Source organism: Erythranthe guttata, chromosome 1 (genome assembly GCF_056151865.1).
Source record: "Erythranthe guttata isolate IM_541 chromosome 1, IM_541, whole genome shotgun sequence".
Lineage (NCBI taxonomy): Eukaryota > Viridiplantae > Streptophyta > Magnoliopsida > Lamiales > Phrymaceae > Erythranthe > Erythranthe guttata.
The window spans coordinates 3,624,812-3,649,014 of record NC_142533.1 but is presented as its reverse complement, the minus strand read 5'-3'; the positions used below and the strand labels follow the sequence as shown (position 1 = coordinate 3,649,014).

At 35.7% G+C, this 24,203-nt stretch overlaps 5 protein-coding genes and 1 non-coding gene across 6 annotated transcripts; 3 read left to right on the top strand and 3 right to left on the bottom strand.

Moving 5' to 3' along the window:
• The first annotated feature begins 177 nt into the window (after positions 1–177).
• SEH1H (Transducin/WD40 repeat-like superfamily protein) lies at positions 178–3,757 on the top strand. The gene is made up of 8 exons (XM_012998828.2): positions 178–484; positions 678–792; positions 1,103–1,203; positions 2,113–2,190; positions 2,640–2,795; positions 2,923–3,035; positions 3,215–3,341; positions 3,473–3,757. The coding sequence occupies exons 1-8, from the start codon at positions 326–328 to the stop codon at positions 3,602–3,604; spliced, it is 981 nt and encodes a 326-aa protein (XP_012854282.2). The 5' UTR covers positions 178–325; the 3' UTR covers positions 3,605–3,757.
• On the top strand, positions 1,606–1,722 carry LOC148772612 (small nucleolar RNA snoR104). The gene has a single exon (XR_016033014.1). It is a non-coding gene; the product is annotated as a small nucleolar RNA snoR104 (small nucleolar RNA).
• A 1,206-nt stretch (positions 3,758–4,963) lies between the features above and the next one.
• Positions 4,964–6,416, top strand: LOC105973669 (uncharacterized). The gene is made up of 3 exons (XM_012998702.2): positions 4,964–5,417; positions 5,969–5,986; positions 6,072–6,416. Exons 1-3 carry the CDS (start codon positions 5,033–5,035, stop codon positions 6,263–6,265), a joined length of 597 nt encoding a protein of 198 aa, XP_012854156.1. The 5' UTR covers positions 4,964–5,032; the 3' UTR covers positions 6,266–6,416.
• Positions 6,417–6,705: 289 nt separating this feature from the next.
• Positions 6,706–7,924, bottom strand: LOC105973767 (putative WRKY transcription factor 53). The gene is made up of 3 exons (XM_012998812.2): positions 7,570–7,924; positions 7,340–7,468; positions 6,706–7,246 (listed from the first exon to the last, which is right to left on the bottom strand). Exons 1-3 carry the CDS (start codon positions 7,878–7,880, stop codon positions 6,796–6,798), a joined length of 891 nt encoding a protein of 296 aa, XP_012854266.1. The 5' UTR covers positions 7,881–7,924; the 3' UTR covers positions 6,706–6,795.
• A 2,440-nt stretch (positions 7,925–10,364) lies between these two features.
• On the bottom strand, positions 10,365–13,276 carry LOC105973636 (alpha/beta-Hydrolases superfamily protein). The gene is made up of 6 exons (XM_088817588.1): positions 12,949–13,276; positions 12,473–12,534; positions 12,229–12,364; positions 12,066–12,138; positions 11,561–11,626; positions 10,365–11,420 (listed from the first exon to the last, which is right to left on the bottom strand). The coding sequence occupies exons 1-6, from the start codon at positions 13,161–13,163 to the stop codon at positions 11,211–11,213; spliced, it is 762 nt and encodes a 253-aa protein (XP_088673714.1). The 5' UTR covers positions 13,164–13,276; the 3' UTR covers positions 10,365–11,210.
• A 2,657-nt stretch (positions 13,277–15,933) lies between these two features.
• Positions 15,934–16,952, bottom strand: LOC148772611 (uncharacterized). The gene is made up of 3 exons (XM_088820924.1): positions 16,764–16,952; positions 16,473–16,620; positions 15,934–16,388 (listed from the first exon to the last, which is right to left on the bottom strand). Exons 1-3 carry the CDS (start codon positions 16,841–16,843, stop codon positions 16,326–16,328), a joined length of 291 nt encoding a protein of 96 aa, XP_088677050.1. The 5' UTR covers positions 16,844–16,952; the 3' UTR covers positions 15,934–16,325.
• Positions 16,953–24,203: the final 7,251 nt, after the last annotated feature.

Genomic DNA, 24,203 nt, shown 5'->3' with positions numbered 1-24,203 from the left:
ACTCATTTACACCGTTTGTAATCATACTATTATTTGGGCTTCATTGAAATATAATTTTGCTAGACGTTGGCATAAGTTTTCATTTGTTCACAAGGCCCGTGATCATAAGCGGGCCGGGTTAAACTATCCAGAAGCCCATACCCGAACAAATTCATATTACCGCCTAAGCAATTCAATAGAAACCCCATATTGAATTAGGGTTTTAGAAATACAGTACACTCCAGTGATGGTGTGCTCGTCTCCATGAGAACCAAGCATCGATCGATATATACAAAAGCATATGTATGTATTAAACCTGCCGATAGCTAGCTAGGTAAACACAGAGATGGATAAGCCAATTCTGAAACTCGACAAAGGAACGAGATGCACAGCTTGGAATTACAGTGGCCAGAGATTGGCTGCAGGACTTGCTGATGGTTCATTGGCCATTTACGATTCTACGGATCCATCTTCTTCAACCTTCAATTGTACTTCCAGATTTAAGGTCCGCTAATCACTTTCTCTCTCTAGATTAGGGTTATTAGTTAAGGTTTTGCATTTCGCCTTTCTAGTTATAATCCCGGCGCAATGTGGATTTTGGAAAAAAATATATGAGCTTATTTCATGTAATGTAGCATCTGAGGAATTACTGTTATTTCTGATGGGTGTAAGTGTGATGTGGTGTTTGTACGATTTAGGTCCAGGAGAGCGGCATTTTGAAAATTGTGTGGGTTCCACCGCAATACGGAGATGCGGTTGCTTGTGTTAGTGCTGATGGAGCTTTGTCGTTGTGGGAGGAGGTCATCAAAGAAGGTTGTTAGTGGATTTTCAGTTAGTGTTTTTTTACACTAATTTTGCCCTGAAATCGAAAAATAATTAAAGGAATTGAGTGAACTTGCGAATGAATAAATCTCTAATTCGGCGAATTTTGTTGTTTCTCGCTTATCTTTGACGGAATCCAGATTTTTGTTGCTAGTGATCGTTGAAATTCTCGACTGTAGTCACTGTTTCTCGAAGTTGGATTTTGATTTCTATTACTCGTGTTATCCTGTTTCGGATCTTTGGGTAGCATGTTTGTGTTTCTACGGGGCTAAATATTGTAATTTGTTTTGTTATGCTCTAGATACTGAGGGGCATCACTGGAAGATGTGCAAGTCGTTCGATAGGAACACAAGTCAAGTTCTAGATATTCAATTTGGAGGCAGTCAGACTTGTCTGAAATTGGTTAGTCTTCTTATTACTTGCTTCGATAGAACTGGCAATCTCGGTGCAACTGATTATAGTTTATAATTTGTGTACTTCTGTTCATTTCTTTATGACAGAGTCAATAACTTTCCTTCCTTGGAAATCATGTAAAAGCAGAGATTAAGAGAAATACTAGACTAACTTGTGCTGGAAATTTCTATCTTTTGACAAAAGGTTGAATTGCAAATAGTACATTCAATTTTGAAAAGCTACGTAGGCCATTTTCTGGAATCAATGCAATAGTATTGGCAAGAGGGTAAAATATCTCAAAATTGTGAAAAATGAATACCAACGCAACTTAATTTGATAAACACCCATGTTATATTTGTGGAAGGAACAACGGAATGTTATTTGTTAAGCTAGATGTCTGGAAGAAAAGAAGGGGAGCATCTGGGAGTTATGATGTTACCTGATATAATCTTCCTAAATTGAACCTTGTATTGCAACACCTTGTAGTGCCTGAGTAAGTTCTGCAAGTCAACAATGAGGTACATAAAATCATGAATTAAACGATCTTACAGAAACAGAAAGAATGGTGTTTTTGCTGTGGTCTGACTATATTTATTTACGCCTTTTCCTTTTTATGTTTAAGTGGGCATAAATCTTTAAATTGACAATAAATAAAATATTTCCAACGCATAGCAATGGTGAGGAACAAATCTTTGTCTGCCTTTCTGTGTTTATCTTAAAGAGATTTCTTGCTTGTCTGCTTGGTTGTGTTTCCATTATCACTCAATGGTTGCAAGTGAAAAATTTCTGTACTATTCTAGTAAGTAGCTATCAGTAAATGACCTCTTATAAATTTGACAAGTAATGCATTTATTGCATTATCCTGAAATGCTGTGATTAGCTAAGCATAATACATTTTGGTGATTATTTCATCTACAGGTTGCTGCATATTCAGATGGACAAATAAAAATCTACGAGCTGCTAGATACGCTTGAACTGGAGAAATGGCAACTTCAGGTGTTCAATTTGTCACTATCTGAATTTTATATCACATAAAGTATTGTTTTGCTGGCAACATTCCATTTTATTTAACTATACATGTCAATCACATAAACGTTTTGGGGACTAGATCATATCTATACTGTTTTCTACAATTTATAAGATGATTCTGGAATTTATGTTTTGGTGAAATAAGAAAATGGAGCTTATAAGATGGGGTTTGCAATTTTATAGTTTACGTGGTCAAACTAAAGGAATCTGCGAAGCCTTAGAATTAAGTTATGATCTCTTTAAGTTTTTTAGAGTATTAAGAACCCAACATTTTGTTTGTCAATCTTACAAAATTAATCTCCTAATTTTTTTTCCAACTACTATACTATAAGCATGTATCTTCTCATCTATGTATAACTTATAAATGTTATTTATTTTTCGGTAATTTATCTAATTCGGCATTTCTATTTTTGCAGGCTGAATTTCAGAATGTGATTGATTTAGTGTCCAAGTTTGGGAATGTTTCCTGCCAGTCTGCATCCATCTCGTGGAACCCACAAAGAAGTGAACACCAGCAATTAAGCTTTGTTTTGGGCTTTAGTTCAAATACTTCACCACTAAATTCTCCCAAGGTACTAGGCATCTGTTATTTTTCAACGGTGACAGCTGTTGTATTACCAATTGAAATCTAGTTCGCTTCTTTGATCGTAAATCTCCGAATGCACATTTGGGATTTAACAATACTTTATTTTTGAACAGGTTTGGGAGTTTGATCTTGATCATCAGAGATGGCTTCCCGTTGCAGAACTTTCTTTGCCCGAGGATAATAATGACCAGATTTACGCAGTTGCTTGGGCACCAAACATAGGAAGGTATCGACATATATTTCATTCTCCCTCGTGTCTCTTTCTATTGCTTTTTGAATTCACGACTGTGAAGCCTCCGTGCTTCTAAAAAAAAAAAGATTCGCGCACCCGAGAGAAGTAAACATCAAGAAGATGAATTGCTTTTGCAACGATTTTATAAATTATTGGATATTTTTTTCCTTCAGGCCGTATGAACTGATAGCTGTTGCAACTGAAAAGGGAATATCCATCTGGCACCTAGGATCAAATCCCGACCCAGATGGTCGGCTTTCAGCGCACATGGTTGCATTGCTATCTGGTCATGATAGTGAGGTATTTCAACACCCCCCCTTTTTGTAATCTAATATTTAAATCACCCAAAATCCGAAACCTTATATATATACATTTTATCGCAAGTATGAAAAGATATATATATTTATTTAACGAGATTGTTCGGTTAATAGGTGTGGGAGATGGAATGGGATATGAGTGGAATGACATTGGCTACGACAGGAGGGGATGGATTAGTGAGGCTGTGGCAATCTAACTTAAATGGGGTTTGGCAAGAGCAAGCTGTTTTGTCACCTACAACTTAAATCCCAATTTAACATATGATAAGTATTTTTTTTTTTAATTCAAGTAAATTGTATTGTCCGTTATACACTTGAAAGTTCGACGAGTATAAAAGAATCGTGTCACGTCGTAATGTGGGAACCTTAGTGAAAATGGTTTTTTTTTTCACCTAAAAATGTGCATTTTTTGAATTAAACTAACATGGCTAAAACGACGTCATTTTACTGCCCATTTGAAAAGAACAAAAAATTAATTCAAAATAAAAAACTTTGAAATTGGAACACGATGAGTGTGTTGATATGTTGTGTGTGTCAAATAAAAGTAGGTTTGATCTACGTTTCAATTGGAAATGAGTAATTAATTAATGTTTGTGGAAGAAAATATGTTTTATTTACAATAAAAATTCAATACAAATGATTCTAAATAATTAAAAAAAAATGGTTTAACCGAACTAACTAGGGGTGGTTTCGGTACGGTTGCCGAATATTTTGATAAATACCGTGTACCTACCGAATTATATGGTATTGAAAAATTCGATACCGTTACCGTACCAATAAGTGCGTATACCGATATTCGGTATATCGTTACTTTCGATACGGTATATCGGTACATGGTACTTACCGTTAATTTTAATTTGTTATACTTTGAAGACGATCTTTATAAAAACACAACACTTTAAACAAGAAAAATGGCTATTTATATGTTCTTATTCAATTTTTCAAAACTCCTTCAATATTTATCAAACTATAACTTCATTGATTTAGTCAAACCTTGCAAAATAAGATTACTAGAGTCATAATTTTTTTTCGATCTCAATTTGCAGCCCTACTATTTTAGTGAAAACCAAATGGGATGTACGTTTTTTTGTTGCACTAAACTTCAATATTGTCTCATAAATTTTTAAGAACTGTATTTTAACTTTTTTGAGTTTTGACCTTTTTATTTTATGTAGTAATTTTAATTTTAGTTAATTAACCAATATAAAATAAATATATATTTAATTAATTTATAAAATTCAAATTTGCGGTAGGGAAAGGTATTACCATGGTACTGAAATACAATACCGTTACTGTACCGTATAATAGTGGTACGGTACTAATACCGTACCAAATGTAATGGTTACCGAAGTTTCGGTAATTTTTCGGTATTGATTGATAAGTATACCGTGGTATTCGGTAGGCGATGATTATTTTCCAGCCCTAGAACTAACTGTGACCCAGTAGCTTGTCCCGACCAAACTCGGTCCGATTTTATCTTATGGGCTAATAATTTTCCTATAACCCGTAGACAAGGCCTATAACCCACTGGTAAAAAAGCCCAATAAAAGTAACGCTCCACATTCAATTTGAATGGATATGAACATTTATATATTTATTTATTTAATAATTAATAATTAAATGCTCAACACATCTCTGTAATGTAGAGAAACAACTGAAAAGAAGTGAAAAAAGATGACGAGCTTTGTCCAAATTCAACCATGGCTGAGGACCCATCTGCATCTACCCAACGTTTCTTCACTCGCGTGTAAAGATCATTTTTTTCAGACGAATTATTCGAGCTGTAGCAGAGAAACAATTCGTCTGAAATTTGAAGGTAATGGGAGAAGAAGAATAATAATCAGTAGAAGAAATGGGAAAGGGTTTGTCTGTAATGGGTTTGTATTCCCTGTGGATCCATGGTCGCCCACCATTGATTCACAGAGCATTGCATCCCAGCTTTTTGCATTCTCTCTCTTTCCTTATATGGGTTTCTTGTATTTTCTCACCAAATCGAATTCCGCCCCCAAACTCACCCTCTTCGGATTTTACTTCTTGCTCGCCTTTGTCGGTGCCACAAGTATGTTGCTCTCTCTCTCTCTCTGTGTGTGTGTCAGTGTGTGTGTGTGTGTGTGTGTGTGTGTGTGTGTGTTGTTCTCTTGATTCAATTTGCTTATTTTAATTTAATTGGATGTGTTGAAGATTTATGGGGTGGAATTTGTTTTAATTTAATTGGGTGAATGAAGTGGTCATTTGCACTAGCGGAGCCATGATTTTAAGCCCGGGGTCGGGGGCGAATGCATTAAAAGAATTTCTAGGAGGGCCATTGATGCTATTATACACGATTTTGTTTAATATATTTCTACATAAAATAATAGGGATTTGAGAAATGTCGTGGGGGGGCCATGGCCCCCTCCGCCACTGGTCATTTGGTTTATCTTCCTCTTTAAAATTAAGGATGTCCATAGTTAGGTATGTGATTAAACATAATCACGTACTCGTCGTGTTACTGTTCGGTTTTTCCGCGTCTTATCAAACGTTAATCGGCATAGCATAACATTAATCCTATAATACTAACTCTTTCGTTATCTTTCTTTATCTGTCTATGCTGCATTGCCTCCATCATTGCAGTACCGGCAGGAATTTACGGTAACTTTTCTATTTGTACGACAGTTTTTACTTCTTACGTAAACAAACTTATTTATATCTACTCGGAATTCGATTCTTTAAACAGCAAAGGTGCACTACGGAACATCGTTATCCAATGTCGACTGGTTGCACGGTGGAGCCGAGTCGCTTCTTACACTCACCAACATATTCATCGTCTTAGGCCTTTTGGAGGCTCTTAGAAAATGCGAGGGCGAAAATGTAAATACGTCAAAATCTTCCGTTGGAGTCGAAGAGGAGGAGAAAAGGCCATCACCCTAGCTGATGAATTGTGATCTTATGGTACTCTGTAATTATCAATTTCGCAACTTACATGTATCGTGTATTATTTTGTTATTTGTTTGTATCGAATCTTCTTCTTCCAAATATTCATCCCCCTTAAGCTATATTATACATGGTCTTTTATTACGTTTATTTTTTGTTACTTTGCAAATTTTCGTATAAATAGTTATTCTTTGTTATTGTGCTCAAATCTTGGTGCTTTAAGCTTTAAAACCACTGTCTGTTCTTGTAAACTACACTGCAGAACTTGCTGCTGATCGATTATTACTTGCATTGGCACATACATATATATATATATATATATATATATATATATACATATATATATATATATACATATATATATATATACATATATATATATATATATATATATATATATATATATATATATATATATATATATATATATTTATATATTTCTACAATGAATGTCTCTCCCTACATTTAAAGTTTCTAATGATCAACCGTGGTCGCAAAAACCACTTCTAACGAACTTTGATGTTCAATCATACGAAAAACCCGAGGCTGCTGAATGGGAAATTCTGATCCAAATCTTGCGGAACAATCGAGAATTCCGTTCCTCCGATCGGAGAATTCGTTGTCGATGCATGGGACGAGAAGTAATTAGATGCTGACGTGGCTGGAGAATAGAACAACGGAGAATATTCATATTCGCCGAGGTCGTTATCGTAAAATGCCGATGGAAACGAGAAGTGGGGCGCTGCTGCCACCTCCTCGATACCACCCAAGTCCTCCGTTTCGACTCTCAGGTTAGCTTTAAATTCCGAAAGTGTCGGATTATTCTTTTGCTCTGTTTGATGATGACAGTGAGATGCATTACACGCATGAACTCCTTTGTATACTATCTCGAATAAAGTGGGGTCCTTGTCCGATCTTTGCACTTGCTTTGTCGCCCAGCAATTTCTAGCCGTTCGATATGTGCATCGGTAGTAGCTTCTGCAAGAATAGAATAGATACACTGTTATTATATCTTCTATGTGTGTGTCTGAGTGTGTGTAGATGTAGTGAAAGAGAAAAAAACGAACAAACCTCGGATATTTATGTCCCAAAATGTCTTTCTGACCGTATTTCCTCCAATTATGGCCATCTTCTTTAGGTCCATCGAGCCCGTTTTCGTAGTCAACCCTCACTTTCTCTGTCCACGTGGGCTGCAATTTTCTGTGAAAAAAATAACAAATTTTAGTTAATGTCGGTAATTCTTGATTGCGAAAGTGTTTTTAAAAAGAAATTCAAGATTTCGCGTGAATCTTGAAATATACCTCTTCTTAGATTTATTATCTCCGAAATTCCTTTTCGTATCCTCACTTTTGGGACTTGTGTCCACAGATACGGAGGAGGAATCGGGTGCGGTTGGTGTCGGTGGGCCCACCTGGGGTTGTCCAATAGATTCGCGCCACCTCAGCGCCAGCAAAGCCTTCTCGAAAGTCGATAAAATCGTCTGCACGAGAAAGTCGTGATCTTTAGAAGGGGATGTTGCGCACAAACGAAGACGGAGCTGCGTAGCATTCTCCATCCCTTGTGTAAGTTCTTCGATTAGCATCTTGTAATCCCAAGGTAAAGCGCTATCCATTTCGATTTCTTTTCTTTTCTTTCTTGAATTAACAATGATGCTACTTTCTTATGTTGATAAGATAGGGGCTATGTGTATGTATGTATATATATGGTGGTGAAGGTGATGAAGTAAGTAAGTAAGAGAAAGTGAGGGATTTGAATTTAAAGAAAGGGTTTTTGGAATTGATTTAAGAGGAGAAAAAAGCATGTGGAAAAGAGTGGAGAGAGTTGAACTTTGACTGAGAAACCGAGTTATTTTTTGTCTTGGTGAGATTGACTTGTTCAAACCTTCTTTTATTTCTTAAATGGGTTATTTAACAACCAATTTTGCTTAATATTAAAAACTATTACTGGCTCGACCATTATTAGATGGATAATGATTGCTATTATCGGTCATTTATTTATCGATTTTTTTCGTTTTAATAATAATTAGATTTTTTTTTAAATAAACCAGAAGATATTCATTTTTTTGGAAAAAAGCTTAGCTTTAAAAGTAAGTGTCTTTTTTTAATTAAACTTCTACAGTAAGTAAATTATATAATGAATTCATAAGATTATGAAATAGGAATAGTATCCAATTTTAAGAATCACAATCAAATGTTTGTAGTAAATTTCTATTATTTAAATAGTTCGATATTACCCGACTTTTGAGTAAACTGAAAATCACTGACCGACCTATTTATATATGGGTCGGTTAAAATTACCGACTCGGTTGTATGCGTTGGTTAATTATCGGTTATCGGTCAAGAAAAGTGGGTCGGTTGGTCGATAAAACTGATCGGTGCCCAGACCAGTGAATTAAACAAACACCAATTAGGCCACTCTCGGGGGCAACCACCCCTTGAGTAAATTGTATTATATAATATATATTTTCCGTACGCCAAAGTGCTGACCGATTCAAAGAACTTAAAAAGTGGGTCATAATAAATTGAAGAATATAAATACCAAAAAGTCAAAATAAAGTTTGAAGTGATTAGAGAATTTAGAATGGAATCTTCAAATTAATTCCGCGTTGCTTTGATTTGCATTCAGTATATGAGTGAGACACTCTCTCTGCCAAGATAGACCCACCTGAAGTGATGTGCACTACTTGTTATATTTCAATTTTTTTTTTTTTTTTTACTTTTTATTGTAAATAATTATTTAGTAAATTGTGTAAATAATATTGATATGCTAATATGTAGCTCGCCTAGGGTAGTGTAGAAAACGAACTGGGAGAGTAAAGCAGGTCCGTAGCTTGACAACTTGATGATCCTGAGGTACTTGCGATCATAGAACACATGAACTAAGCCGGGGTTGATCCGGCGGAAATCCCTCCGACGCTCAAGTCAGACATGCTGATCATAGAAATAGTCCAGAGAATACATATTATATAATATTGCTCAGTTAATAGGACGTACCTTAATAAATTGAGTAAAACCTCTATTTATATGTCGTTTATTGGGTTGGGTTTGCTTTGTTGGGCCCAAGCCTTACTTGAAGGTGTTTGGGCATCGGTGATATTAGTCTTCGATATTGGGCTCGTAGCCCAGTAGATACAGAAATTGTAGGCCCATTGGGTTGACCCAATTAGGCATATCATTAAATATCTATTTTCATTTCCAATTCTATCCTCCTAACAAATTGAGCTCAATTTTTCCGGTCATTTTCTCCTATTTTTGCAATTCTTTTGACATCTTTTTTCAATTATTTGTGTTTTATTTTCTTCTCTATTAATTTTCTAATTTTTTTAAATTCTTTATGGCATCTTTGTATTTTGTTTTCTCTTACTATAAAATAATTTGTTACTGTAATATTTACAGTAGAAAAAACAATTAACACTTCGTTTTTTTTTTTATAATTTTTTTGTTTTATACGGTCCATAAGTTGGATGCTTCGTACAGAAATTCAAAGATGACAATGAAATGAAACCACAATTTTGACTGGCTGAAGAAGCTTCTCTTCTGGATATTATTTTACTTTCTTTATATTCCAAAATATTATTTAAAATAATGCCTAACAAACTAATTATCATTGGATAAGGTTTCTGGAAGCCTTCGTATTTAATCACAATTAAGTCATCAAATCTAAATTAACTAACACAATAATTCTGTCTCTTTTCATGCTGTTTTTAATTGATTAATAAATCAACTGATAACTGATTATCTATTAAGCTGCAGATGCTGTTATTTTCGGGTGATTTTTTTTTTCTGTTAATTTACACACACCAATGTGGGTGTGTGTATGAACCATAAAGATTTGTCCGGTGTAGCATAGTATAAACCTTGCATATGTTCATTAGAACAATATATATTTTTTTAGATACATAATTTATCACAGAAAATCGACACAATTCTCTTTTATTTCATTTATTCAGTACTTAGTAACATCTCTTATTCCCACATACTCTTCTCTTAATTCTGCATCCACATGATTAGAAAAAAAAAAATAGTTTAGTGGCAGTAAAATTAAAAAAAAAATTCAATTTTTCTTGAAGCCTGAAAATAAAATGAAATTAAATTACCTTCTTTTTGTACTTGTCATTCTCACTATCACTGCTGCTTCCACTGTCAAACTCGTCCTTGTCCTTATTCTTCTTCGTCTTCTTGTTCTTGATATGGTCGAGCATCTTCGGCATGCAATGACCATCATGCCCCTCTGTCTTTTTCGTAGTTACCTTCTTCTTCTTCGTTTCCGTCTTGACACCGCCACCAGTCGAGCTATTGTTAGTAGCAGGGTTTTGGTGGTTGAACATTTTTCGAGCCGATTGAGCCATCTCCTTCACTTTGTCACTGAAAGAGTGCTGTTCGTTATGGTTGACAGTACTGTTATTGTTCTTACAATAACATGTTTCGGTTGTGCTCGTTTTTTGGTGATTGGTTGAGGGCTGAACTTGTTCGGTGGGCTTCTGGAACTGGACAGAAGCCATTAGATATTGCAAGTTACGGGATTTATGTTTTGCCTGAGATATGCAAGTCTTGATGATGATATATACAATACAATACATACATGTATATATATGTATATATACACGTATAGTGGGATTCTGTGGTCAGAAAGGGGTCAAATCATACTTTGAATCTCCTTTCCAATCCCAAAGCAACGAAAAGAGAAGAATATATTGCATTCTTTGGCATATGTATAGCGATTATTTTGTCTTCATCAGAGAATGTTATTAAATTTGCAGATAAAAGATAAGGATATTCTACAAAACACGGAGAATATATACTTTTCTTGCTCTTAAAAAAAAGGGGGGGGGGGGGGGATTCACAAGCATAAAATAGTGGAGATCGAATTGAAGAAACGCCACCTGTCTCTTTTGCAACCGTAAAAGCAAGAACCACATATTGCAGATGATACCATATCACCTCTATCTCAGACAAGTCGAAACAAATGTTGCGATAGCCTGAACAGCTTGATCTTCTGCTTCTTCTTGATTGGTTCCTGTAGATTGTAGATGCTTTTTTCCGATTTTGAAAGAGTGGTCGCCCCCTTCAATCACATGCAATTCATTTACGGAATTCATTTTCTTTCTTACAGCTTCCAATTTTTCTAGTGGACAAAGCCCGTCTTTGCTACCCTTCGAGGAAAAAAAAAACATCATGCAAAAACGAAACTGAGAGATTGCAATTTGAGTTCAGTAGAAGATATAAAATGAACTTTCCAAATATTGAGCAGTAATCAGTTTTTAACACAAGAAACTACTTATAATGAATTTACCTGGACAAACATTACCGGGGCCGAAAGTCGCAGTAGAGTCTCATCACGTACTGCACCATTCACGCCCTAAAATATAGCAGATTAAGTAAAGAAATATGCTATATACATGAAAATTACTACAACGATTCACATCGACAGGAACCACGAGACAATATTGAGGGTTTTTCGGTAATTAGACCTTAGTTCAGACTTCAGGGGGTTTTGGTAATTTACCAAATTCTTGTATTAAATCTTGATTGCATGAGCATCATATCTAAAATGATCCGGACGAAAATTCTAAAATCTAACTCACATCCGCACTTTTTGTTTGTGTATTTGTAAAAATTAACCGACTGATCAGAGGCATAACTAGCAAACACTACGACCGGCTTTGCTTCTATCTAGTGTGAAAATACATAATTCACAAAAAAAATAAAAAAAATACTTTTATAGGTATTACGGCAAGAGCATCATAGCAAGATAGCTACGCTACGTAATAACACTAACTACGGTTAAAATGTCAAACCTTTAGTGGGTAACCAAGACAAACTATAGCTGAAGCAGAGACATCTTCTTCGCCAGCAACCATACAACTGACTCTGGATATTGAAACATGAAAGAATCTATAAAGCGACGACTTTACACGACAATAAAGTCCCTGTAATGAAGAAAACAACGACAACCATTACCTCGATCCCATGGACTTTCCCGCCAAAACTAGTGGATGCCCAGGGTACTTAGCCACCGTCTTTCTCACAAGTTCACAGTGAAAATCGACCAATTTTTCAGCTTTTGAAGGAGCCCTTCGCTTCCCTCCAGCAATATCTGCTAACAAATAACAACGCAACAACTCAATACGAAAATCCACGAGTTCGTTTATGTACGAACAATTGCACAAATTAAAGAAGAGGAAGAAAAAAAGCATGTACTCACAAGGGTAGTCGAAAGTTACTACTTCAACAGCATTTAGTGCCTTGGCCAACATAGCTTTCCACCTGCCCGAAGTATCGAGTTACTATTAAAAACTAAGGAAAAAATTATTTGATGACTTCATATAATTAGTCTTTGAAAACAACACGAATCAAAACATCAAGCTCGATATGTGAACAGAATCACCACAGGCACACAAAATACTTCGATTTCGGTAATAGTTCGGGCAATATATTTGGATCCAGAAAGTTAAACAGCTTCAGATTCGAGAATTTCAGATTAACATTAAAATATAGGAACGCACAATTTCTAGCTCAGCTAAAGAACATATAAATATCAAATTGATTCGCCGCACTCACTTTCATTCAACCAACACAACAAATTTAACCTCTGAATTTCATAACCAAAAAATTCGCCACAATAAATCCACACGCAGAAACACACGTGCATTACGGAGATGGATTGAAGCAAAACGTCACCTGACCATCCAATCGGTGGAGGAAGGAGCCCCGGCCCCATGGGCAAGTACCACCACCGGAGATTCCATTTTCTTCTCCTCTTTCGCCGTTGTATCCGTCGTTTTTTCACTATTTTCATCAAACCCTTGTTGTGGTGGTTGTTCTTCTTCCACCTCTTCTTTTCCAGGGTCGCTCTGATTCACGCGCTTTCGCTTTGAGGAGCGCGTGGTCACCATTCTGAGCTCAAAAGCAACTTACAGAGTAGGATTTCTTCGACAACTGAATTCAATCCGAAGCCCTAATTTTGTTTTAACAGAGGAGTTGATTTTCGCGCCAAAGAAAACTGGGTGAAAATAATGGACTTCGTTATCACATACATCATGTACTATACATAAATACAAAAACCCCCCTACTGTTACATTTTTCCAAAATCTGACGAAAATACTCCTGCTAAAGTCTATAAATATAAGGGTTTGTTTGAGCCATTTCCCACTATATTTTTTAACATTTTCGGTCAATTTTACTTGGGAAATGTTGGTATTTTTATTTTTTTCTACAAAACATCTAATTGCTTAGATTTTTTATTTTATTTTCTGAATATAACCTTTTATTTTTGTCAATTTGAATAACTTCATTTTTTTCTTAAATGTCTATCGATAGTTCAAATTCTCAACAATCATAGAATTGTAAAGATGTTTGTAATCTTAGGATGTTTGAACTACCGGAAGACATTTAAGAAAAAAAATGAAGAAACTCAAAATGGCAAAAATAAAAGGTTTTATTCAGAAAATTAAAAAAATCTAAGAAATTAGATGTTTTGGAGAAAATAATATAAGTACCAAAATTTCCCAAGTAAAATTGACCGAAAATGGTAAAAAATACATAATGGAAAATGGCTCAAACAAACCTATATATATATATGCTTTAGCAGGGGTAATTTCGTTGAAAAATGTAACAGTAGGGGGGTTTTTGTATTTATGTGTAGTACAAGGGGGTATATGATACAAAAGTCCGTAGTATAGTGGTGTTTTTGTATTTAACCGAAAATAATAAAATATGAAAAGAGAAAAAAGAAAATCGAAGCGAATTTATGCCTCAAATTGGGCCGATAATTTGATGTACCCAGTGTTTTATTGGGCCAACCTTCTTTGATAATATTACAATAATGGGCTTTAATAATATATTTATGGAGTATAATAAATTAAGAAGTGTAATTATACTAAAGATTGTATTTTCGACCAATATAATATAAAACGTAAGCGCGACCAAGACTGGATCACACGAGCAAACTTCACCAGTGCAGAAGTATGTATCAGAACATTGTTCATTACACACGTGTGTGTGTCATTCACGAGGTCAAAGGTAGTTAATTACTAATGGGTAAATTACAAACACCCCCCTGAGGTATGGTTAAATTACAAAAAAACCCCTCTTGTTTGGATAATTACATCTACCCCCCTCAACTATGATTTTTTCTTACCTTTATGGTGCCAAATTCGACATAGTCATCTAGATTCCGTGAAATGTGCTCTAGTTTGTACTCTTTGTGTAAAAAATACAGTTTTCGATGCACCACAAACTGATATATACAAGCTAAAAATCACATATTATGGTCATCTTGCTTCATAATGTAGAGTTTGAATGGGATAAAACGGGTACAAAAGTGATAATATTCCATATAATCTCGAAGATTCCACTAAATTTGATGAGTTGAGGGGGGTGGTTGTAATTATCCAAACAAGAGGGGTGTTTTTGTAATTTTGTCATACCTCAGGGGGGTGTTTGTAATTTACCCATTACTAATTAAATGAATTATGGTGTCTAAAATTAAATTAATTTAAGTCAAACAAAAATTCACGACCAGATCCAGTTTATTGCAAATTAAATAAATAAATAAATAGCACAGGCACAGTGAGAATAAGGTGAGAAAATTAAAATTATAAAAAGTTAGGTGGCAACCGGCACGGCCACTAACAGAGCCAGAATTGTAAGTTCGCGGAATCCAATATTATTAATTATACACGATTGTTTTTAGACCTTCACGTAAATTAAAAATAGAGATTCAAAAATTGTTGGGGTTCATGGCCCCCTCTGACCCTATACTGGTTCCACCACCCGTGGCACCAAAAGTTGAGCTCAAAAAAAAAGAAAAAGATTGACAAGAAGATGAGATTAGAGCCATACAAGGTGGGAATATTAATAATGTAAGTGTAGGGACAAAGAAAAAAAAAAAAAAAAGGGTTTCTTTCATTTAGCACCACTGCATGTGAGAGTACTAAAGATTGGGGGGCCCGGCCCCCCACACACACACGTATGTCAGCCTTTGTGTTTGAAATTTTGTTGAAAAATGGAACAAGTGTCAGTAAATAATTGGTTGTCTTGTTTCAAATTGTAACCTTAACTAGATAAAGTGGAGTTCTATCATCAATGGCTTATCTTATGAAATGTATCACATCAACCCACCTCACCCACTCTACAGTACTACTATAATATTATTGCTCTATAGGAATCTTCTTGCTTGTTTGTTTCTCTCTGTGTGTGTGTGTGTGTGAGAGAGAGAGAGAGAGAGAGAGAGAGAGAGAGAGAGAGAGAGAGAGAGAGAGAGAGAGAGAGAGAGAGAGAGAGAGAGAGAGAGAGAGAGAGAGAGAGAGAGAGAGAGAGAGAGAGAGAGAGAGAGAGAGAGAGAGAGAGAGAGAGAGTTCAAAGTTTGCTATTTAACAATCCTTTTCCTAACGTTATGTTGTAGTATATATAAGAGATCTTCCAAGAGTAGTTTAGTCTTATAAATCTTTAACACACGGGCATCGATCGATCCGTTAAATACATATGCACGGTCGAGTGAATGAACTGCGGATTAGAATTAACCATGCATATGTATGACTTCATTCGTTTTCTTCTGCATTCTTAATTTATTGATTTCTGTAAAATATGTAAACATATATCATGATATAGATATATTAATTTATCAAGGTTGTACTGTATTCTTATTACATATACAACAGCTTATTGCTTGCATGCTTCTGTCACAAGAAATTTCAATTGATCAATAATTAATGCCAATTAGTTGCCGATCCCACAATAGTACATATTTATGCATCAAATAAGGGGACAAGCGATTAAAAAATAAAATTACTACAAAACATTTTAGTTTGTAGTACTCCTGCACAGAAAGAGATGAATATCATATATATATAATATTAATTAAATACCTATATGGAGTATTAATTAGTACTGAAATATTTTTTTTTCTGATGACACTTCTTCTCCCACGTTCAAATCTTTATTGCTAATATATATTTGCCAATAATACATTACTAATTTATTATTTTTCTATTTTCCGAAACCACCACCAGATTAAAATGCGGTCTTCTCGATCCCACACACCGATCGATCGATTGCTACGCAAGTTCTTGATTTTTCTCCACAATCCTCACTTCTTTTGCAGATCTAAGAACATTCGCCTAATAATTGAAAAAAACTACACATTTATATACACAAAGTATATATATGTATGTATGTATGTATGTATGTATGTATAAATATACCTGATGATCTGAGATTTGAACAGCAAAAGCATCAACAATGACCAAAGAGAGAGTCTTGCAGTAGGTTCCTGGCCGGAGATTATTCGACAAAACCTCGTCGTGTTTTCTACTCAAGTATAAATCTAGCTCATGCACCCCTCTCTTTGTTCTTTTTCATTATATTACATATATATATATGTATATATATATGTATATATATATATATACATACACACACACACAAACACATTAGATTTATCAGAATATACACACACACACACACACACATAGTAAATGGGAAATTAAACGTACTTGCTGGATCGAAGCCTTTCGTATTCGGGGTCATAGTTCATGAAAACAAAATGCTGCTCAGTTTTTTGATCTTCCTCCATCACTTTTTTTTTTCTTTTTCTTTTTCTTTTTTTTTTTCTTTTCCTTTTTTTTTTTTTTGAAAACCTAATAATAATATTTCTGTAGCTTCGAATGTGTTTTCTCTCTACGAGGAATGGTGGCAGCACAACATAGGTGCCTATTTATGCATATTCACAGCTGTCTCAGCTCCACGTTATTATTAGATTTTATTTAAAAAAAATTCCAATTTCTTGTAAAATAAAATTAATTAAAAAAAGGTAAAATCACAAATGTGGATATGTATATAAATTGAAAAATTTTTAAGGAAAATTTCAAAACTATTTATATGAACAAATTTGTTAGTACTCTCCTATTGGTCAATTTTTTTATATACATTTCACTTGCACGTAGTGTAGTGGTCAATTCTTGGTGTATATATTTTATATATATATAGAGAGTATGAATTATTTTCAAAGTCTGCAATTTATTACCTTAGTTTATATAGCATAGACTAACCAATAAGATGTTATAGAATAAAATAACAATTGGATCATGCTCATGGAAAAGTACATGCACTCATGATCAAACTAATTACTTTTATCTCCCTAGGGTACGGTTTTGCAAAATTAATTTATAATATGATTGCTATATATATAAAATCTCTTATGCAAGAAAAAGTCAATATCAACAAGAATCTCATGATATGTCTAACTTTAACAATGCATGTTCTCATGGTGCATTGAATTAGTAGAAAGGCTAAATGCAGGGTTTTTTTTATTATGAATGCAGTTAGAACTCAATTTTGCGTTTATTTATCTAATCTAACTCGTCGTATTTATCATTTATAATTTTTAATTTGAATGATGATTTGAGTAGGTGTTTGCAAAAGCTTATTCAAAAGTTCGTAGAAGTTAGTGATTGTGAGTCAGGTGAGTATTAGGTGTTTATGTAGGGTTTCTACCCGAAGGAAGCTTACAAATGAAAAACTCAAAATAGATGTTGGTAAAATAACATCACAAGATAAATAAATATAAATGTATGGAAAAACAGAAGTGTGAGATTGAAGACAGCTCAGTCTTCCAAACCGATTCACACACACAGATCCACAAAGGTATCCACTGTTACACACACACACACACAGTCTAGGATTGCACCATACTCAAAACCAATCCTCTCTCTGCACTCAAACCCCTTAAACCACCCAGATTATAAGTAAGACCACGAAGAAGATGCACTCAGCTTCTTACCCACTCACCACAGACCCAACTCACAGAAGAAGAAGGCAAGGTGTTTGAATTTAGGGTTTCAATCTAGGTCTTACCCTCTGCCACACATCTCTCCGCATTAAATAGGGACTCCAGTCAAAAGGAGCCGTTGAAGAGACAACCACTGGGACAAGCACGGCCAAGGACGGCGGCGAATGGCCCATGGTTGCTGGAGCAAAAGAAGAAAGAAGCAGAGGGGGGCCAAAGGGGAGAACAGAGATTGTCTAGGGCACAAAACGGGAAAGGGGGTACAAGGGAGAGGAAAGGTCAGCTATAATGAACGGCTGAGATCACACCAGAACCAACGGTTCAGATTTAAGCCTTCTAGCACATTCCCACTAATGGGCTGGAATTATTCTGGTTGGGCCTTTCCGAATAGACAAGTGTGTGTGTAGTGGGAATTTGGGCTATAGGCCCAAGACACATTTGGGCCACAACCACAACAAATCTCCACCTTGGACCAAAGTGTATCATTAGTGAATTTTATGGTTTATTGGAAGTCATCATTGCTGTTTTTGATATACAGGTAAAACACAAAGTAGTACAAGTATATCTTTCTGATTTCACATAGAAAGTCAGAAGGAGATGTCACATAGATAGAACATGTAGCAGTTCACAAAGAAAAGACATGTACACAATCAGTCACAAAGACAACACATAGTCAGTCACAAAGACTGTAACAAATAAAAATAGCACACAGCATTTTAATCTTGGGAAATTAGGTTCAAGTTTTTCAAACAAGAACGAAATTTCTCAACTGGTAAGCACTTAGTACCCATATCAGCAGGGTTGAACTCTGAGGGAATTTTTTCAAGGTCAATAATCCCTTCTTCCACAATACTTCTAATAAAGTGAAATTTAATCTCAATATGCTTAGTTCTATCATGGAAGACAGGGTTTTTGCACAATTGTATACCAGACTGACTGTCAGAAAACACTACCACTTTGTTCCTGTAAAAACCAATTTCAATCAGCAGGCCTTTAAGCCAAATAGCTTCTTTGAAAGCCTCAGTTGTGGCTACATATTCTGCCTCAGTAGTAGACAGAGCCACAATGCTTTGAAGCTGAGATTTCCAGCTTACACAGGAACCATTCAAAGTAAACACATAAGAAGTAGATGATTTTCTGCTATCTCTACAATTTGCAAAATTAGAGTCCACATACCCACAGAGTTCACTCTCAGTTTTACACTTAGAAAACAGCAAACCAAGTTTAACAGAACCTTTCAAATACCTAAGCAACCACTTAAGAGCCTCCCAATGAGGCAAACCTGGATTAGACATATACCTACTCAAATAACTCACAGAGTAAGCAATATCTGGTCTTGTGCTGACCATTAAGTACATAACAGACCCTATAGCATTTGCATAAGGCACATTTTTCATCTCAGACATTTCAGGTTCAGTCTTGGGAGACTGTTCCCTACTTAACACAAAATGGGCAGCAAGAGGAACAGATACAGGTTTTGCAGATTGCATAGAAAATTTCTCAAGGATTTTTTCAGTGTAAGAAGATTGATTAAGGAACAATGAACAGCCTTTTCTATCTCTGATTATGTCCATGCCAAGTATTCTTTTAGCATTTCCAAGCAATTTCATGTCAAATTCATCACTAAGACATTTAATGACATAATTGATTGTTTTAATACAAGGGCTGGTCAGAAGCATATCATCCACATAAAGGAGCAAGAAGACAGGAATTTTGGCAGAGTGTTTGAAATACAAGCATGGGTCATATGAACTTCTCAAAAAATTTAAGGATTTCATGCATGCATCAAATCTTTTATTCCACTTTCTAGGGGACTGCTTAAGACCATACAAAGATTTTTTCAATAAACACACATAATCAGGATGTTTCACATCAAGAAAACCTTCAGGCTGTTTCATGTATATTTGCTTATCTAATTCACCATGGAGAAATGCAGTTTTCACATCCATTTGTTTTAATTCCCAATCAAATTGAGCAATTAAGGCAAGCATAATTCTCACAGTAGTAAATTTCACAACAGGAGCAAATATCTCAGCATAATCAATTCCTTCTTTTTGGGTGAACCCCTTAGCCACTAGCCTAGCCTTATATCTAAGTGAATCAGATTCATGTTTAACTTTAAACAGCCATTTACAGTCAACTAATGAACATTCAGCTGGTTTTGGCACAAGAGTCCAAGTATGGTTAACATGCAAAGATTCAATTTCTTCATTCATAGCATTTAACCAAGACACAGATTCATTAGATTTAAGGGCTTCCCTATAAGACTTAGGTTCTTTACCATCCAGAGACTCAAAGACATGAAACACATAAGATGCAAGTTGATAATCATCTAAATGATGAGGCCTAATGATGTTTCTTCTACTTCTGTCCCTAGCAAGTTGGTAATCACCAAGATTTTCCACATCAGGCACATTAGTATCAACATTTTGATCAAACACATCATTTTCAGGCACATTATTATCAGTTTCACTATCAGAATCAGATATAGTTTCATGTTGAGCAGGTATAACAGGGGAAGTCTCCACCTCAGCAGAGGTAGACTCAGAAGAAATAACAGACAAACAAGGAAACTCATTCTCATTGAATATCACATTTCTACTTATAACAGTTTTAAACCCCTGTTCCCCCTTAAGCCAGCACCTATAACCCTTAACCCCCTCTGGATAACCCAAGAAAACACATTTAACAGACCTGGGATCAAGTTTATCATGTTTCTGGTGCACAAAAACAGAGCAACCAAATACTCTAAGATTAGACAAACTAACAGGAATACCAGACCACTTAGTTTCAGGTAATTCACCACATAGAGGCACAGAAGGTGATCTATTGATCACATATGCAGCAGTTAAAATAGCTTCACCCCAGAACATTTTAGACAAGCCAGATGAATTTAACATGGACCTAACTCTATCAAGTAATGTCCTATTCATCCTCTCAGCAACACCATTTTGCTGAGGGGTGTAAGCTACAGTTTTATGCCTCTTTATGCCAGATTCAACACACATATCATCAAATTCAGCATTACAGAATTCAGTTCCATTGTCAGTTCTCAAGGTTTTAATTTTCTTTCCAGTTTGATTTTCAATTAAAACTTTCCATGCTTTAAATCTTTGAAACACATCAGATTTATTTTTCAGCAAGAAAACAAACACTTTTCTGGAAAAATCATCAACCACAGAGAGAAAGTATCTATTACCACCATGACTAGGAACAGGGGCAGGGCCCCACACATCAGCATGCATATATTCAAGGATATCAGTGCATTTTGAAGAGTTAGGGAAAGGAGACACAGGAAATTGGACCTTAGTCTGTTTTCCTAAAATGCATGAGTCACATATGGGCAGATCAGACACACAGTCATTATCAAGATAATTGTTTTTATGCAAAAGCTCAAGCCCTTTAACACTTATGTGACCTAACCTCCTATGCCAAAGACTAGAATGATCATGTTTAACAGAATTAGCATGCAACAAGGGTTCAGCAGAACACACATACAAATTTTGCATTCTAACAGCTTTAAACACAAATTGATCACCTTTCATAATATTTTGGCAACCATTTCCCCAACTACCATGCAGACCACTATCCTCAAGAACAGCCACAGAAAGCAAATTACTACTCAAATTAGGAACATGTCTCACATTTTTAAGCATAAGTTCAAAACCAGATTCAAACTTAAGGATAATAGTTCCTAAACCAACCACATTTACACCACTGCTATCAGCCATAGACACATTGCCATTTTTTAGTTCCACATAGGATGTAAATAGGTGTCTATTAGGTGTCATGTGGTGTGTGCATGCAGAATCAAAGATCCAATCATTATCACATAGAGATGAAATCACAGAGTTCACACAGTCATGCACAGACTCACCAATCATGAAAACATCACCCAGATTGTCAACAACAACATTAGCCTGTTCATTATTCTTATCCTTTTTAGGTTCAGTACATTCATTTGCATAATGACCAGGTTTACCACAGTTATAACATTTTCTGCCTTTGATCTTGTTCTTACTCCACTCTTTGCCCTTTTTAGGTTTTTGAAAAGACTGATTTTGGTTGTTATTACTGGAAGAGGCCTTGTGTTGAAACTTGAATTTAGGCTTTCCTTTCACAAAGTTAACATCACCAAAAGATTTGTGACCCTTATTGGTTCTTAAATCCAGTTCTTTGCTTTTCAAACCATTTATGACAGTGTCAAGAGTAACCTGATCTCTACCATACTTAATAGCAGATTTTACATCACTATAAGTGTCAGGAATTGCATTTAAAAGCACAATAGGAGTATAATCATCAATGTTTTTATCTCCAGTTAATTTAATGTCCTGAACTAGTTTTGTAAAAATATCCAGATTCTCATCTATATCTTTACTCAAATCCAGTTTAAATCTGAAAAACTTTTCAAGTAAAAACATTTTTGAGGGCAAAGAGGTTTCAGTGTACAGATCTTGCAGTTTTTCCCATAAAGCTTTAGCATCATCTTGCTTTCCTAATTTTCTAATCACAGAATCACTCAAATTCAAGATCATCAAGGAGTAAGCAAGTTCATCAAATTCAGCTTTCTTAGCAGCAGGTGTGGTATCTTCATAGTTTAGAGTAATAGCTTTAAAACATTTTTGCTGAACTAAAACACCTTTCATTTTCTGTTGCCATATAGAGAAGTCACCTTTCCCATCAAAAGGAGCAACAGGATATGCATTCATGATTCACACAGATGAAAGGCACAGAATCACAAGAAATCACACAGAATCACACAGAAATCACACAGAATCACACAGAATTACAGAGTAACACAATAGATAATCAGATTGCCCCCCCCTTTCCAGATTCCTGCGACACTAGGTGGTCCGGACAAGAAAGGGTTTGCTGAGAGCAATCCTAAGCTACACTAACAGTAGGAATAATTGCGGAAAAATAAACCACATAGAGAGCTGGAAAATAAATCAAGTATGAGCACATCTGCCACACAGGGCCAAGTAGTGCCACACAGGGCCTCCACGCCACACAGGGCCAACTCAATGCCACACAGGGCTCCCAACCTCCACAGGAATAAACCAGGAAACGAAAAAACTAGGGTTTCAGAGTGACTTACCTTATCAGAACCCAGTTAGGTTCTGTAAGCCTTCTTCAAGCAGATCTTCGAGCAACCAAGCTCTTGATACCACTATAGGGTTTCTACCCGAAGGAAGCTTACAAATGAAAAACTCAAAATAGATGTTGGTAAAATAACATCACAAGATAAATAAATATAAATGTATGGAAAAACAGAAGTGTGAGATTGAAGACAGCTCAGTCTTCCAAACCGATTCACACACACAGATCCACAAAGGTATCCACTGTTACACACACACACACACAGTCTAGGATTGCACCATACTCAGAACCAATCCTCTCTCTGCACTCAAACCCCTTAAACCACCCAGATTATAAGTAAGACCACGAAGAAGATGCACTCAGCTTCTTACCCACTCACCACAGACCCAACTCACAGAAGAAGAAGGCAAGGTGTTTGAATTTAGGGTTTCAATCTAGGTCTTACCCTCTGCCACACATCTCTCCGCATTAAATAGGGACTCCAGTCAAAAGGAGCCGTTGAAGAGACAACCACTGGGACAAGCACGGCCAAGGACGGCGGCGAATGGCCCATGGTTGCTGGAGCAAAAGAAGAAAGAAGCAGAGGGGGACCAAAGGGGAGAACAGAGATTGTCTAGGGCACAAAACGGGAAAGGGGGTACAAGGGAGAGGAAAGGTCAGCTATAATGAACGGCTGAGATCACACCAGAACCAACGGTTCAGATTTAAGCCTTCTAGCACATTCCCACTAATGGGCTGGAATTATTCTGGTTGGGCCTTTCCGAATAGACAAGTGTGTGTGTAGTGGGAATTTGGGCTATAGGCCCAAGACACATTTGGGCCACAACCACAACAGTTTATTATTAAAAATTGTTGGCATTTGCAAATAATTTGAAAATATTAAACTTCAATAGAAAAGACAGATCTGGTGATGTTTTTAAAATACGGCTTAAATCAATTTATTCTAAGATAAGTAATAGCAAAAGTTGATTTTGTTAACACCTAAATACAGATTGTGATAAAGAAAAAAAAAGAAAAAGCTTATAAAATGTTTCTAAAAACCTTTTGC

What these genes read in the sequence shown, in the direction of transcription:
- LOC105973636 (XM_088817588.1), bottom strand. Translation starts at nt 13,163, where the DNA reads ATGGTGACCACGCGCTCCTCAAAGCGAAAGCGCGTGAATCAGAGCGAC. An exon ending in TCCACCGATTGGATGGTCAG is followed by an intron (nt 12,535 to 12,948) that starts GTGACGTTTTGC and finishes TACTTCGGGCAG; the next exon opens with GTGGAAAGCTATGTTGGCCA. An exon ending in CCCCGGTAATGTTTGTCCAG is followed by an intron (nt 11,421 to 11,560) that starts GTAAATTCATTA and finishes TTTTCCTCGAAG; the next exon opens with GGTAGCAAAGACGGGCTTTG.
- SEH1H (XM_012998828.2), top strand. Translation starts at nt 326, where the DNA reads ATGGATAAGCCAATTCTGAAACTCGACAAAGGAACGAGATGCACAGCT. An exon ending in GTCAGACTTGTCTGAAATTG is followed by an intron (nt 1,204 to 2,112) that starts GTTAGTCTTCTT and finishes TTTCATCTACAG; the next exon opens with GTTGCTGCATATTCAGATGG. An exon ending in TGGAGAAATGGCAACTTCAG is followed by an intron (nt 2,191 to 2,639) that starts GTGTTCAATTTG and finishes CTATTTTTGCAG; the next exon opens with GCTGAATTTCAGAATGTGAT.
- LOC105973767 (XM_012998812.2), bottom strand. Translation starts at nt 7,880, where the DNA reads ATGGATAGCGCTTTACCTTGGGATTACAAGATGCTAATCGAAGAACTT. An exon ending in GATAATAAATCTAAGAAGAG is followed by an intron (nt 7,469 to 7,569) that starts GTATATTTCAAG and finishes TTTTTTTCACAG; the next exon opens with AAAATTGCAGCCCACGTGGA. An exon ending in TTGGGACATAAATATCCGAG is followed by an intron (nt 7,247 to 7,339) that starts GTTTGTTCGTTT and finishes CTATTCTTGCAG; the next exon opens with AAGCTACTACCGATGCACAT.
- LOC148772611 (XM_088820924.1), bottom strand. Translation starts at nt 16,843, where the DNA reads ATGGAGGAAGATCAAAAAACTGAGCAGCATTTTGTTTTCATGAACTAT. An exon ending in GAAAGGCTTCGATCCAGCAA is followed by an intron (nt 16,621 to 16,763) that starts GTACGTTTAATT and finishes ATAATGAAAAAG; the next exon opens with AACAAAGAGAGGGGTGCATG. An exon ending in TTCAAATCTCAGATCATCAG is followed by an intron (nt 16,389 to 16,472) that starts GTATATTTATAC and finishes TTCAATTATTAG; the next exon opens with GCGAATGTTCTTAGATCTGC.
- LOC105973669 (XM_012998702.2), top strand. Translation starts at nt 5,033, where the DNA reads ATGACGAGCTTTGTCCAAATTCAACCATGGCTGAGGACCCATCTGCAT.